This window comes from Rattus norvegicus, chromosome 3 (genome assembly GCF_021556685.1).
Source record: "Rattus norvegicus strain SHRSP/BbbUtx chromosome 3, alternate assembly SHRSP_T2T, whole genome shotgun sequence".
Classification (NCBI taxonomy): Eukaryota; Metazoa; Chordata; class Mammalia; order Rodentia; family Muridae; genus Rattus; species Rattus norvegicus.
In genome coordinates, this window is record NC_141536.1 from 51,402,872 (window position 1) to 51,418,461 (window position 15,590).

Below are 15,590 nucleotides of genomic sequence, written 5' to 3' on the forward strand. Positions count from 1 at the left end.
ATAAGACATAATAACAATAGTACTGCCTATTTAGTAACTGTGGAACTGTGATTTGCTATAGAACAAAGCAATTATTAAAATTTCCTAATAAAATTGACTTCATTAAATAGTTTATGGAGGTATCAGATCAAAACCTTCATCCTGGTATTGCTATATTTCAACTGCATACTTAAATAGCCTCTACATTAAATTCAATACACGTAAGTGATGACCCCAGACAGAACTCACAGGATACATACGTGCAGAAAGGATTTTCATCAATCTGATAAATATGTAGGTGTAACAATAAACATTTTAGCTGTTATTACTGAGTTGGAGAGATTCGAGCCACAGAACCCAGTATTTTCTAGAACTGATATTTTCACCTTTATGAATGTAAACTCTAAATGACAACTCAGTTGGCCCCATTCGGATGCGGATAAGCCATACGTATTAAAACTTGATTATGTTTGTAAGATGAGGACTTTCACTCATTTGAACATAGTACATGACATTTTTAACATCAGAAGATAGCTCATTCCATTTTATTCTCCACACTTTTTACAATTAATGAGGCTTCCTGATCAACAGGATTGGATGTACTAAATCGGCATCATTAATACAGTCCACTCTTAGATGGAAAGAAATAGCAAACTTAAAAATAAAAACCACTGAAATTAATAATTATGCCTCTCATATTTACAACGCATGTGTCTATTTTATCAAGTTAATATGGCTTCTTAATGCGCTTGCTTCTGGCATAATTAAGCAAAGCTGTCTAATTAATTTCAAATGTTCAGTTTTTGTTAAGACAATCCAAAACCATAGACAACACACAAAAAACCTGGTGTTAAGTATAGAAATATGTCCCTACAGAAATCAAAAGGGCAAAGGAGTCCTCTCTTCTTACGATTTATTTATTTTGTGTATGTGAATACACTGTACCTGTCTTCAGACACACCTGAAGAGGGAGGGCAGCAGATATCATTACAGATGGTTGTGAGCCACCATGTGGTTGCTGGGATTTGAACTCAGAACCTTGGGAAGAGCAGTCAGGGAGTGCTCTTAACCGCTGAGCCATCTCTGCAGCCCAGGAGTCCTCTCCATCACAGAGGTGCAGAGTGTGAGCACTGAAGTAGTTTCTGTATGAAGGACCTTTGACATACTTGCTTTTGTAGGTAACAAACACAAATGCTGCACTATTCTCAGAAGAGTATGGTGAAAATTAAAACCCATATTTAATCAATAGATCTCTGTCCACTGTAAGCCACCATAGAAACCCTGGTTAGTGAGGTAACTACTGTGATTTATAAGGGCTATCCTTCACAGGGGAGCCATGGGAAGTGACTCTAAGTCCTGAGACAGAGAAGCAGAGAACATAGAAAGAGTAGATGCAAGGATCCAGAAGGCTATAAAAATCTAAAGCCAGTTAGGTAACAGTAGAGGCCCCTGCCTGCACATTTTATATATGGAAGAGTATCATTGCAGAGAAGTTAATGGTTGGTGCCATTAGGTAAACCTAGAACTGTTGAGAAAATATTTAATCAAATATTATACAATATTTTTGCTTATAAAACTGTATGTACTTTAGAACGATTTATCTATACGGTTTTAAAAATTGAATTTTGTGTAAAAATTCATATGTATGGTAGCTTAGTTGCTTGAAATGATGCACTTTCTCAAGGCTCCTCATAAATTTAGTGTATATGTCTAATATATTAACATAAGTTAGTATAACCACATTTATGTGTTTGTTATATAATTAGCCAAGGTATTCATACGGAATACATGGCAAAGGCATTAAATCTTTGTTCCAGATCCTGACACTCTATGCTAATATATCCTGTTCAGAGAAAGGAGACAAAAGATTATTGTTAGAGCTGTTTCCCTTTATCTGCATGGCCAGTTAGTGTATTATTTGTTTTCTTATGCTTTTACAGTTGCGACTGAAAATAGAAATATATGAGCCTTTATACATTTTTATTTTTAGAAACTGTTGGTCCAAGACAAGGAAATCTGCATAATTTGTCAAAAGACGGTTTATCCAATGGAGTGCCTCGTAGCAGACCAGCAGAATTTTCATAAATCTTGCTTCAGATGCCACCATTGCAGCAGTAAACTGAGGTAAAATGTCTTGTTGACTGTGCCACATAGATTGAATAACCTTGTAGCATACGCCTAAAATCTAGACTCTACAGCAGTGGTTCTTAACCTTCCTAATACTACGACCTTTCATAGTGAGTGGTGTTGTGATGACCCCTCAACCATAACATTATTTTCACTGCTACTTTATAACTGGTTTTTTTTTTTTGCTAGTTACGCATTGGTAGTATGAATATCTGATCTTTCCGATGGTCTTAGGTGACCCCTGTGAAAGGCTCATTTGACAACCCCCCCCAAGGCTATAACCCACAGGTTGAGAACCACTGGTATAGAGAGTAGGATTTTCCATATCTTGCCCCTCCCTTCAGTGACTATAGTCACTCGGGTGTTGGGGGTTGAGATGGTGTTCCTGTTCTATTTTGCACTGGTCAGGTTGATTGTCCACCCTTCCCTTTCCCAAGATGCCTTTCTTGTGGTAGAAACCATGTGGGTGAGAGAGTGTCCTGAGTTAGTGAGCAAGTCAGGATGTTTAAGTTGGTGCTATGGCTGGAAGTCATAGCTTTAGATTAGAAGCTGTGAACTCTTTCTGTAAAGGGCTGGTAACAAATATTGATATTTGGCTGGCTATTCTCTTCCTATCAGGACTCCTATGTCATTTCCATCCAAGAATGGTTGTTTACCCAGAACAGGTGGAGGTAGCTGTAAATGAACTGGTCTGGGTGTGCTCCAGGGAGACTTTGTATCCCCACGCAGGGGATGGAAAGATCTTGCCTGTTTGAGCAACAGTCTCTAAGTTAAGAAATAGAGTTGGGAATATTAGTGACAGGTCAGGGGAAAGCTGTTTAATTCTGAAGCAAAAGAAGCACGCTAGTCAAGAGAGTGGCAGGAGCTTGCCTCTTCCATATCTCTCAAAGTTCGTGCATCTAAATGAAGGTGACACTTGGTAAGGCTGTAGTTTGCAATGCTGAAGGGGAATCTATTTTGCTGAATCTAATGTGCACCTTTCAGACTAGCACTTTCCCGGCTTTAATTGGCAGTGTCAAATATTCCTCATTGCAAAGTTATTCTCCCTTGGTTTCTATGACGACACAACCTAACGATGCTCCTCCACTCCCAGGAGCACAGGCAGCTGGGTGGGCGACTCTTTCTGACCATCAGTGAGGTGCTAGAGCTCTTCAGAAGCCAGCAGTGTGGTTATATTCTTCTCATTGGTTCTTTTTCCTTCTGGTGAATCCCATACAGTCTTGTAACTTAAACAATCTTGCACAGGGGGATGACTCTGAAATGTGGACTGCTGGGCCAGATTGCACCTTTGCTCATTAAATGCTTATATCCAATAATGGATATCTCTGCAAGCTTAATGACATCAATGTCTCTGCCTAACAACATCAATGGGACCCTTTTCCTTCACACTGTTGACGTTCATTCTGAGTTTAATCTCTATCAATGCTGTGACGAAGTTACCATTCACTTACCATTCTCCTTCACCCCTTGTACCCAAGCCATACCCCACTTTTTTAATTTTAGGACTCATACACCTCCCTCCTAAGCTGTGCACATTTGGCCATCCCAGTCGCTATTGTCTCTCACTTGGGTGAATACCACAGCCAGCATAGCTAGAGATTTGACCTCCCTGTGTTCATATCTCTTACCAGCACCAGCACCAAAAATCTGCCCTAAGACTGTGTTCTATAATATAATGAAAGGATCTTTCTAACGAAAAAATCTGAAGTCACTTCTCTGTTTAAAACATAAACTAGCTTCTTCTGTGTCGCGTGCCCAATGTCCCGCCAGCAAGAACGACGCGCGGCAACAGGATTCTTCTGCGAGCAAGCCTTTACTGTGTTACAGCTCTTCTTAGTGTTACAGCTCTTCTCAGTGTTACAGCTCTTCTCAGTGTTACAGCTCTTCTGAACAGGGACCCCGAGCAGCAAAATCGCTCAGCTTATATAGACAACAGTATGCTAATTATCTCTCAGGGATTGGTGGGGCTTGGATCACACCACTACTTGTCCTCCAGGGATTGGCGGAGAATGAATCACCTCATTAGCATATTAACGGTCAACTAACACCTGGTGCATAAACCGCACATGTGCAGTACCGCTGTTCACCACTAGAGGGAGCCCTAGCAAGGGGACAAGCCTGCACATGCGCAGTAAGTCGTTTATATCCAGACAAGGCTGGATGTCGGCGCCATCTTTGTTTCGCCGCGCCGCTCTCTACATCTCCCCCTTTTTTGTTTAATAAAATGACTGGTCTAGATCTGGGTGTCACGTCAATCTTGTCATTGCTCCTGTCTTAGGTCGTTCTCATCCAAACTCAGCCTTACCCGTCATAGAGTTACTCTATCGCCACCGGGCCCCGTGTCTTAGGTTGGTCCGAGTTCGAGGAAAGTTGCCCGTCCCTGGATACAATGACTCCACATGACTGTGACAAAAATGATCTAGGGCGAACTCTTGATCTTTCAAAGAGGCCAGCCATATGTTGGGAGAAGCACCCTTTTTAACGGTGGTCATAGCCTGGTAAACAACCATTTTGTGTCTGGCATGTTCTCTTTTTAAACAGCCAATAAGCCAGAGACCTACTCCGCATCCCAGGAGGACAATAGCTCCCCGGGACAAACATGCCCGCCCACTCCTTGAAAAGGGAGAAAGCATTTGTAATCCATGAGGTAAAGTCTTCAACTGTGATGGGGTCCAGCCTAGTGCTGTTGAGGACAGCAATCTGCATCAGCAATTGTCTTGATAGTTGCTCTGCTTTCATGGACCAGTTTCCTTTCAGATAATTCGAGATTTCTTTGCTCTGTTGAAAATTCTGAGAAAAGTTAGCTCACAAAGGAATAATGCATAAACCTCTAAGGGAGGAAACACAAGACAGCTGTGTCATATGATACAGTGCTTCAATTTGTTCTTGAACTAAATCTATCCTTTGATTGGCTAATAGAAGGCCAGATGCCAAATGGGTATTAAATTCTTCTTGTATCTCTAGCACCACTGCAGTTCTTTCTACAATCTGATTGACAGTCTCAGCCGTCTGTATTTGATTGGTCATATCGATTTCAGCTGTGGTAGCTGCGGCAGCAGACAGCACAATGGCTGAAATTATGGCTGCCGTAATTCCAAAATCTCTTTTGGCTCTCAGCAAATTAAGAATAGGAAAGCTATCTGGGTTTGCCTCCACTGGGATTGGCACAAAAGGAGGGAATCTTAACCATCACTGCGGTGTCATTAGTGCCATCCCAGCATTCAGCTAAATAGCAGACTACATCAGAGCTATTACAATTTAAAGCACCACTGCTTACATTAGTGCTTATCAGAAAAAAGGTGATCTAGCACATACTGAAGTACTAGTGGCAGTATTATTTACCAAGAGGTTATTATATTGAATATTGATCAACCTGGTATCACCTTTTTCTGGTAGCTGAAACATTATACAGCACGAAGTTCTCTCCCATCAACCTAGCAAAGGGGGTCAGGGATGTATATGCCCCTTGCTCATTGGACAGCACCCATTGAAACCAAGACCAGAGATTATGCTTGTCAGTCTTATTCTCAAAACAGTAGAATTGCTATGAACTGGCATGGGTACTGGCCAGGATCTGGCAATAGCCCACAGGGTGAGAGAATTAACCTGTATTACCATTCCCAGTAGTAATAGTAGGGTTCGTAGTCTCATCTTCAGGAAGAGCAGAAGGCAATTTTCGAGTCAAACGCTCAGGTACCCAAATTGGATTTTCTTGATTCTGCGGAAAAACACAAATCGCTCCCCTAGATCTCGAAATCACGGGATCTGGGCCACGCCATTCATCAGTTAAGACATCCTTCCACTTTACTTCTACATTAGTTATAGGTGTAGTAGCAGCATGTCGATCCGTGGCAGAACGGCCATGCGCATCCAGAATTAAGAAATTTAGAGTAAAAAGAGCTAAAGAAAGTTGTTCTTTTGGTGTTCAGCTGCTGGCAATTCCCCCTTTTTGTTTTTGTATAAGCTCTTTTAAGGTACGATGTACTCTTTCCACAATTCCTTGACCTTGGGGATTGTATGGCAATCTTGTAGTATGTTTGACCTGCATTGTCTGGCAAAATGCCTGAAAGGACTTTGCAGTGTAGGCAGGCCTGTTGTCTGTCTTGAGACTATCAGGCTTTCCCCAGGCTGCCCATGCCTTTAAGCAATGGCTAATGGCATTACGAGCCTTTTCACCAGTCATCAGAGTAGCGTGTATAATACCAGAACAGGTATCAACAGAAACATGAGCATATTTTAAATTTCCAAATTGAGATATGTGTGTGACATCCATCTGCCAAAGTTTTAGCTGGATCAGACCACGAGGGTTAATACCCACATGAGGAGGGTGGTGAAATTGAACACAATTTTGGCAACTTAACACCACATCACGAGCTGCAGCTCTAGAGATTTTAAATTTTTGTTGAAGAGTAAAAGCAGGTACATGAAACTTTTGATGAAATCCTCTAGCGAGATCAACCGGAGTGGCATGAAAAATAAACTCTCTATGAGTACTAGCATCCACCAGGGTGTTATTACTGGTCATGGGACCAGGCAAATTAGTATGGGCTTGAATATGTTGTATAAAAATTTTATTTTTTCTGGCCCAAATCAAATTTTGTAATTCTAAAAGAATTTGACATACGGTACTACTTGACCGAATTGGCCCTGCAATTTCAAGTGAGTGCACAGCATTAACTACATAAGCAGAATCAGAAATTAAATTAAAATAATCATGAAATCTTTTGAAAACTTTCAATACAATTTTATGTTCTGTAATTTAGGGGGTACCTGGACTGTATTGAATTAATACTGGTTCTTGAGAATCAACCATATCGGCACCTACACCTGTTTTGGAGCCATCTGTATAAATATCTAACAAAGGCTCTGGCAAAGGCTCTGAGGCAGTGATCTTAGGAAAGATCACTGGATGTTCAGTAAAAAAAAAATTGTAGCAAAGGATCCTTAGGATAATGATTGTCAAACTCTCCATCAAAACTACAGCGTAATATGGCCCAATCATCTATCAAGGCACACAATGTTTCTATTTGAGCTGTTGTATATGGTATAATAATTTTCTTGGGTAAAATACCAAAATGCTGAATACAAGATTTAACGCCTAACACAGCAAGCTGTGCAACAGCAGAAGTGTAATATTCAAGGGTCTTATTTGGAGAAGTATGGGGATAAATCCAAAGAAGTGGACCTTGTTGCCATAGCACACCTGTAGGCTGACAAAAGGTTCTTAGTATACACAAAAGCAGATCTTCCTTTTCCTTGTACCTTCTTAGCATTGCCTTTTCTAATCTTCTACTTTCCTCCAATGTTACATTTTTTAAATCATATCCAATAACTTAAAAGCCAATAGTCCATAACCAAGGCATGTAGAGAATATTCATTCATTTAAAACCAATCAGAAAACAAAAATGAAGTGGCTACACATACCTTTAATATTTAAATCAATCACCATTTTTACTTTTTCTAGCTGTAGTTTTAAGAGAAACACCTTGTCACCTGTTGAGTCCAATAATCACAGTCAAAGACTTTTCTATCAGTTCCATTTCCTTAGAAGCTGTGAAGCTCCTTGTGTCTTTAGGATCGGCTAATGTAAACATTTAGCCAGCCCCCTGGGGAGCTTGCCCAGCCGACTTAGGCTTCTAGCTACAGATGCAGGCTCCAAAAGCCAATTGAAACTTTTTATTTATTTGTTCCTTTCTTGAAAGGAGTTAAAGCTACATCAATGGGTGAATCAACCAGCATTTAAAATTTTAACCTTTTCTTTTAAACATGAAACACAAAACATTCAAGCAAGGAGAAGCAAAACCCAGACATAAATTGACATACATGGACAGCTTGGTGCACCAAGGACAGACAATAGACACAGAGGAAAAGAACTAGATGGTGTTCCACCAAAAGGACCCAAACATTCTACCTAAAGAACCCAGAACCAGAAATAAGCACTTCTCCAATAGGAGCCAGCAAGGAGGCAAGACGTCTCCCACCTCCTTCTGTTCCCAGGAGAGCTCCAAAAAGTTTAAGCTCATTTCCTTCTTTTGCCAAAGCATCTGTGGAGAGTTCGGGAGGAATGTTTTTCTCAACCCCATTCTCTCTCTTGTCCAGGGTGTAAACTGTCTCTAGTCAGGGTCCAAAGCCTAGAAGCATCTATGAGAATCGACTTTGCTTCTCTAGATTTTAACATAACTCTAAAAGAACACATACACAAAAACATTTTACCATTATTACCTTGTCCACTACCACTACCCCAAATCTTTATCTTTGCACATGCTTTCAGTTTCTGTGATCCTTCTGAATTCTGCTTACTGGGGCCTTTAAAATCTGTATCCACCACCTGAGTTCCCATTCGAGGGGTCAATACGAGTCTGGTGGTCGAACTGAGGTCGAGTCCTGCGCTTCCTTTTGTTGCTCTGCGGGAGGCCCGGGACCCGATGGTTCTACCTTTAGTTTCACTTTCTCTAAGCTGTCGGTGATGCTTTCTAGATTGTCTGACATTTCTAAGGTCAAGGCTTTTAAAGAATATATCTTATTTGTTTCCTGGTCCTGATTATCCTCTTTTTTTTATCTCTGCCTTCTCTCTGTTCCTTTTATCTCCTTTTCTTTTCTTTTTTTCTTTGGAGACCTTTTCTCCCTCTGACATACTTTGTTGCTCTGCAAGGACCCTCTGACCTGTCCTAACGGCTCTAACGGCTTCCTCACATTGTTTATCCTCTAAGCAGGCAGGGACCATTTGCCAAAGAGGTTTTGGTCCGGGCTTAAGCTTGCCGTCTGTGGCTTCTCTATCCCACACAAAGAAAAAAAGAAACAAAATTACCAGCCTTGCCCACAAAGGATCCATAACTTTAGGTTTCTTCACAGTGGCTCTCCACCTAGGCCCATATCTTTCTTCCTCATATATGGCTGCGTCTTCCTCTAATTCCTCCTCCTCGGACTCTGACAACTCTTGCTCAGAGTCACTGCCAGCCAGTTCTAAGGCTTCTAATTCTTTTAATGGATACAAAGTATCCTCTCCGGATGACTTGTACTTCGTCCTCCGGGGCACTCTTATTTTTTCCTCCAGCGGCATTTCTTCTGCCTTTTGTATCTCTTTCACTTTTGTTTTAGTAACCTTTTTCTTTTTGCGAGCTCCTAATTTGAGCTGCTAATTTCTCACTCTGCTCCGTTTCTGCCTCTGCTCTGTTTCTGACATGCTCTCTTAAATCCAAAAAGGGGCATGCCTCTCGAAGCCTAATTTCTCACTCTGCTCCGTTTCTGACATGCTCTCTTCCAAAAAGGGGCATGCCTCTCGAAGCTTACCTTTTAATTTACCTTCTCGCAGTTCTGAATCCTCTTCAGCACACTGAAGGGTCCCCTGGCACCGGCGATGTTGGTTCCCGGGTCTCGGCACCACTTGTCGCGCGCCCAATGTCCCGCCAGCAAGAACGACGCGCGGCAACAGGATTCTTCTGCGAGCAAGCCTTTACTGTGTTACAGCTCTTCTTAGTGTTACAGCTCTTCTCAGTGTTACAGCTCTTCTCAGTGTTACAGCTCTTCTGAACAGGGACCCCGAGCAGCAAAATCGCTCAGCTTATATAGACAACAGTATGCTAATTATCTCTCAGGGATTGGTGGGGCTTGGATCACCCCACTACTTGTCCTCCAGGGATTGGCGGAGAATGAATCACCTCATTAGCATATTAACGGTCAACTAACACCTGGTGCATAAACCGCACATGTGCAGTACCACTGTTCACCACTAGAGGGAGCCCTAGCAAGGGGACAAGCCTGCACATGCGCAGTAAGTCGTTTATATCCAGACAAGGCTGGATGTCGGCGCCATCTTTGTTTCGCCGCGCCGCTCTCTACATTCTGTCCATTAAAAAAATATCTAACATGCAGTTCAAATGAAGCCCTTGTTTCTTACCAGTTCAAGCATCCCTAATCCTTCCCAGTTATGTGTTACTTTCCAAGCAGAATTATTTCCTTCCAGCTCCAATTCATGGCAATTTTTCTCCTAAATTCTAGCAAGTACCATGTGCTATCCCTACTCCTTCTAAGGGTTTTTCATATCCACCTGCCAGATCTCTATCAGGGTAATGTTTATTCATTCTTCAGACCTTAGCTAAGGCTATCCCATCCATGAAGAATCATGTGTCTCTCATGGACAGGTCAGATATCCTTCCCAAGTATTCCTCAAAGCATTTCTTGCACTTTTCCCTGCTGTGAACACAACGTAATATAATTCTCTTCCACACTGATGGTACTACTCTTTGCTTTCCAACACCTAGTCAAGGCCGACATTCAACAAAGACTCAAAATTACATAATCAAAGACTAATATTTTTTAAGCAATCAATCAAAAATACAAAGAAAGTCAAACAAGCCAAAAGCAAGGTATCATGAATCATTACATCATGACCACTTTGTAAACTAGGTAAAGAAATAGAATTCTTCGAGCTGAATTCGGGAAGACTCTTGTGTATTCCGCTTTTAAACATGAGATGCACTCATTCCCATGACTAAAAGTGACTCATGTGAATATGTCTTTTCACTTAACCGTTCCTGCTATGTGTATTTTCTAGTACTGTATTTTATTTTTTTTTATTTTGTTGTATATCATAATTATTTTTATCTCCCACTGCATTCCCTTCTTGCCTCACAGCATGTTTAGAGCACAGAACATTTGGCCTATGGAGTGGTCCAGTCTGAAGTGGCTGATTGCACGCTCACCAAGCAGTTCAGGCTCCTCCTTGCCCTGCGAACTTCCAAACTGACAGAACTAGATTCTGCATTAGACCTACAGGTCTACACTCTACTTGGCCAAGTGACTACTTTTTAGGGAAGGAAAAGGATGGTCTTCACAAACTTACTAAACCTGTGTGTGTGGTTGGCGATGGTCGATTGCCTTCAGTCAAGTACACTGACAGGGCCTCACCTCTTCTTCCCCCTGGACAGAGAAATCTCTTCTCTTGCAGCTATCTGCAGAGTGCTTTTGTCATGACCGTAATAGACTTTAGGGAATTCCTCTTTATCTGACAGTTGCAGCCTCGCTTTACATTTCCTGTGCAAGGGCTGATTCCATAATTTCTGTAAGGCATCTTTGACTCAACATATTGGTCTCGACCCCCTTGGGTGTCAAAGGACCCTTTCACAAGGGTAGCCTAAGACCACGAGAAAACAGATATTTACATTATGATTCGTAACAGTAGCAAAATTACAGTTATGAAGTGGCAAGGAGAATAATTTCATGGCCGGAGTCACCATGACATGAAGAACTGAGTTAAAGGGTCGCTGCATTAGGAAAGTTGGAAGCCTCTGCTCTAATGACATGTGTGACTTTATGTTAACGCTCTTGATGCCCATTCTACTCTTTCAGGTTTGTTTCTATGCCTTTTTAGTGGGAAGAACTAATAGAGGTTTACATATATTATACTAGATGCGCGCGTGTGTGTGTGTGTGTGTGTGTGTGTGTGTGTGTGTGTGTGTGTCCTTTCCTTCATTCCTCAAACATAAAGAAGATGGGGCCAGACCAAATGCTCTGTGCCTTTAACAAATAGATCATGAGGAAAGAAGAAATGCAGAAGACATTTAAAGATTTAAACGGGATTTACCATTCACAACAAACTAAGCCTTGTTCTTGTTCTAAGCCGCCCAAGACCGCTTTGAGGGAAACCTAATGACACCCTATCTGAAAATAACATGTGAAAAGTGGGACTGATGTGTACCTCAGTATCAGAGCACATGTCTAGCACATGGATGGCCCCCGATTCAATGCCAGGTACTATTAAAGCATCATAACCGACTTAGAATTAGAGTGCCTTATATTCATTCACTTAGCCGTGGATTGGAGCTTGGAATGCCGTTGAGATGGTAGAGTGTTTATGTAACATGCACAAGGTCCTGGGTTTATAACAGAGTCCTGCATCATTAAGAATGTCATTAGTACACGCCTGTAATCCTGGCCCTTAGGTTCAAGTTATCCCACAGTTCATGGCCAGCCTAAAGGACAAGAGGCCAGCAACCACATGGCTGCTCTCACCTTTCTGGATACAGATTCCAGTGGGCCTGACTCCCTCTTCTGGCCTCCTTTAGTGAACCAGGCACTCACCTAGTGAACATGCATACAACAGACAAGATATACATTTTTTAAAAAAAAAGTTTAAAGTCATTGAGCAATTAAAATGTACTAATAATGCTAATCTATTGACCAGATTTATAAAATTTACATGTGATTTCATTCACCTACTCTCTATTTTCTAAAAAAGAAAAAGTTACCGATGGTCCACGCCAGGTCATTTAGACGCTGACTACACACAGTTCCCTCTCTGCTCTCTTAACCTTTCATTTCATGCTCCAAGTATCGTGATATTTATTAGTGCCAAGTCTAACCCGGTGCTACTCTAGGCATTCTAGTTATTCAGGCGTATTTGCTATGGCACTCATCAGAAAGTGATTTGGTAGAGGCAGTATTCCTTAAATTCTATTATGCTGGTAACATTCAGCCTGAGCCCTCTGTGGTAAAAAGGCATTTTTTGCTCACACTGGTATCTTAAAATCTTTGAGTAATATTTACTTTCACTGACTATATCAAACGCCTCAAATGATTTATTTCATTTCCTTCTGGTATAAAGTATTGGAACAGTCTGCTTATCCAATTTTCTCGTCTATATGACACATTCTCTTTTCAAAGAGACAAACTCTTTGTTGTTTTGTTGTTGTTGTTGTTGTTGATTGTGGTGGTGGTGGTTTTGTTTGAGTGATTAAAAATCTCACTGTGTATCTCTGACTATCCTAGAGCACACTGTGTAGACCAAGCTGCCCTCAAACTCGCAGAGATCCGCCCGCCTCTGTCCCCCAAGTACTGGTATTAAAGGTTCACAGAGTTCTTTTCTGTCTTTATATTTTATTAAATGTTTGGTAGTGCTAGCAGAACAGTTCTTGGCACAGGTCATTCTGGGTCTGGACTCTAGGCTCAGAGGTCATAGTGTTACACAGGTTTGGGCCCATCAGTCTAACGGCATGGACAGACTCTGACAACACCGATTACAACCCTGGTGATATACGGGTTGAGATTCTCAGTCCTGAAAGTCATACATCACAGCACGTACTGATAATAACTCATCTAACAGGAATTTCAGTTAGCCGGACCATTCCTTTGGGTCGCACATGGGTTTTACTGAATCGCTGACTCATTACTACAATACTTCTGCAATTCTCTGTGAATTTACAGTAAGTATATAGAACGCTGAATAACGTTTCTTTTCTTTTGGCAGTTTGGGAAATTACGCATCACTTCACGGACAAATATACTGCAAGCCTCACTTTAAACAACTTTTCAAGTCTAAAGGAAATTATGATGAAGGTTTTGGACACAAGCAACATAAAGACCGGTGGAATTGCAAAAACCAAAGCAGCTTAGTTGATTCTATTCCCAGCGGAGAGCCCGATGCTCGGGAAAACCCTACAGCAGATATCCTCTTGCTTGGGGATCTTGCTGTACATGCAGACGCTTGTAACAGCAAGCGGCAAGACAATGGTTTGAGAAAATGGGGGGAGAGGGGGAAATTAAAAATTGTTTGGCCTCCCTGTCAGGAGATGCCTAAGAAAAACTCTCCCCCTGAGGAAGAACTCAAAGTGAATAAAGCTAAATGGCCACCTGAGTTGACCATCCCTGTTCCCTCAGAATTTAAAAGGGAGTCACTGACCGAACACGTGAAAATGTTGGAGAGTCAGGGGCAAGAACAAGATCACCTCCCTGACTTGCAACCCTGCCAACGCATTTGTCAGAAAGAGGACATTACAGGCATCAAAGAAATAAAAGGGTACGAAGAAAGAAATGATGAGAAAGAAGCAAAGGGAAAGGCGCAGGATACGCTGAAAGATGCAGAGGGCTTGAGGAGTAAGAGAAAAAGTGGGATGGAGCTTAACGACCATAATGCGCATGCTCAGAGTGATGGAAAGGAAAAGAATGCTCGTGCTAATGAACCTGACAGTGCAGACATTTTACAAGTTACAAACACCGATGATGACGATGAGGTGGGGCCAGAAAATCATAGGGAGAACTTCAATAACAATAACAATAACAATTCTGTAGCTGTCTCGTCCTTGAATAATGGCAGGCAGCAGACATCTATTTCAGAATATCCTCATGTACTACAGACAGCCAGTGAAGCAAACTATTACACAAATGAATACCAAATTAAAAAGTTTAACAATGCCTCTAGAATCTCAGAGTTACTGGGTATATTTGAGTCTCAAAAGTCGTCCTCCAAGAATGTCCTAGCCTTGGCTCTGGAGGGCAAGGCTGACAGAGGGACTGCAGGCAGTCCCATGCAGCTGGCACTGGAGCCCGGCTTCCAGCAGGGCTTATCAGTTAAAGGGGAAAGCCTTGCAGTCTCTAACGAAGTAAACCCCTTACACATTAAAGGAAACCATGAAAATAACAAGAATGTACACCTTTTCTTCTCTAACACTGTGAAAATCACTTCTTTTTCCAAGAAACATAACATCCTTGGGTGTGATTTAATAGATTCTGTTGATCAACTTAAAAATATGTCATGCTTGTATTTAAGAGAACTCGGGAAAAATGTCAAATGCTGGCATGGTGAAACTGCAGGAGCGGCTCGGCATGGTGGAAAAATGTGTTTTGATGCTCAGAGCCAAGAGAGTGCGGCTAAGCCTGTGTTTCCCAGCATGCAGTGCCAGGCTCAACATCTGACTGTGGAAGAGCAGATTAAACGGGACAGGTGCTACAGCGACAGTGAGGCTGACTGAAAAGTCTTTGGCCACTTGCAGTTCATGCTCGGGCACTGAGGGAGAATGTTCTCGGAGAAGACCTCGGGATCATCGCTAACCTTTTGATGAGTTTGTAAAGATCACGTTTCATAATCTCACCCTTCACAGCACATTATTTCTTGTATCGCACTCCATAATTCTTTTCCACCATTCACTTGAGACTAGTTTGGATCTTAATGAAATGCTGAGATGAAACATGGTGACCGTGTTTTCTTCTCAAATGGCGCATGGGCTACGGTTTTCTGTATCTTAAAGTGGGAGAGAGTCTGCACCGCTGGTGTTCATCGCCACTCTTATACCTTCTCTATATTTTCTGATGAAATAAAATTTTGTCAACTGAGATGCAAACTCCTGTGAATCTGGCTCTTTTTTTCCCCTCTGTCCTATATATTACCATAACATTTGAAAAATATTTAAGAGGCTGGCGGAAGTGGTTGCTCACACCTTTAATCCCAGTGCTCATGGAAGCAGAGGCAGGCAGATCTCTGCAGATAAACTATTTGGCTGGTAAACATGAGGCCTGGTATCCAGATTCTCCAGGACCCATGTCAAAAGCCAAGGAACGCTGGAGGCAACACCCCCCCCCCCCATGAACGCTCATCAACAATGCTTCCAGAACATAAGCCAATCAGAAACAACCCCAGTAAGCATTCTGACGCGGAAATGGAAAAGCTCACGAGACCTCAGCCCTACATGCTGAGCTACAGAGCACTAACG

General features: G+C 41.8%; 1 protein-coding gene across 2 annotated transcripts in view; it reads left to right on the forward strand.

Annotated features, from left to right (window-relative positions):
* Xirp2 (xin actin-binding repeat containing 2) overlaps nt 1-15,221 on the forward strand; it is a 93,560-nt gene extending 78,339 nt beyond the window's left edge. The window contains 2 exon segments of one of the 2 annotated variants that reach the window (NM_201989.2): nt 1,970-2,103; nt 13,352-15,221. In NM_201989.2, the coding sequence (NP_973718.2) occupies nt 1,970-2,064 (95 nt within the window). In that variant the 3' untranslated portion in view covers nt 2,065-2,103; nt 13,352-15,221. 2 annotated transcript variants of the gene reach the window in all.
* The last annotated feature ends 369 nt before the right edge of the window (nt 15,222-15,590 follow it).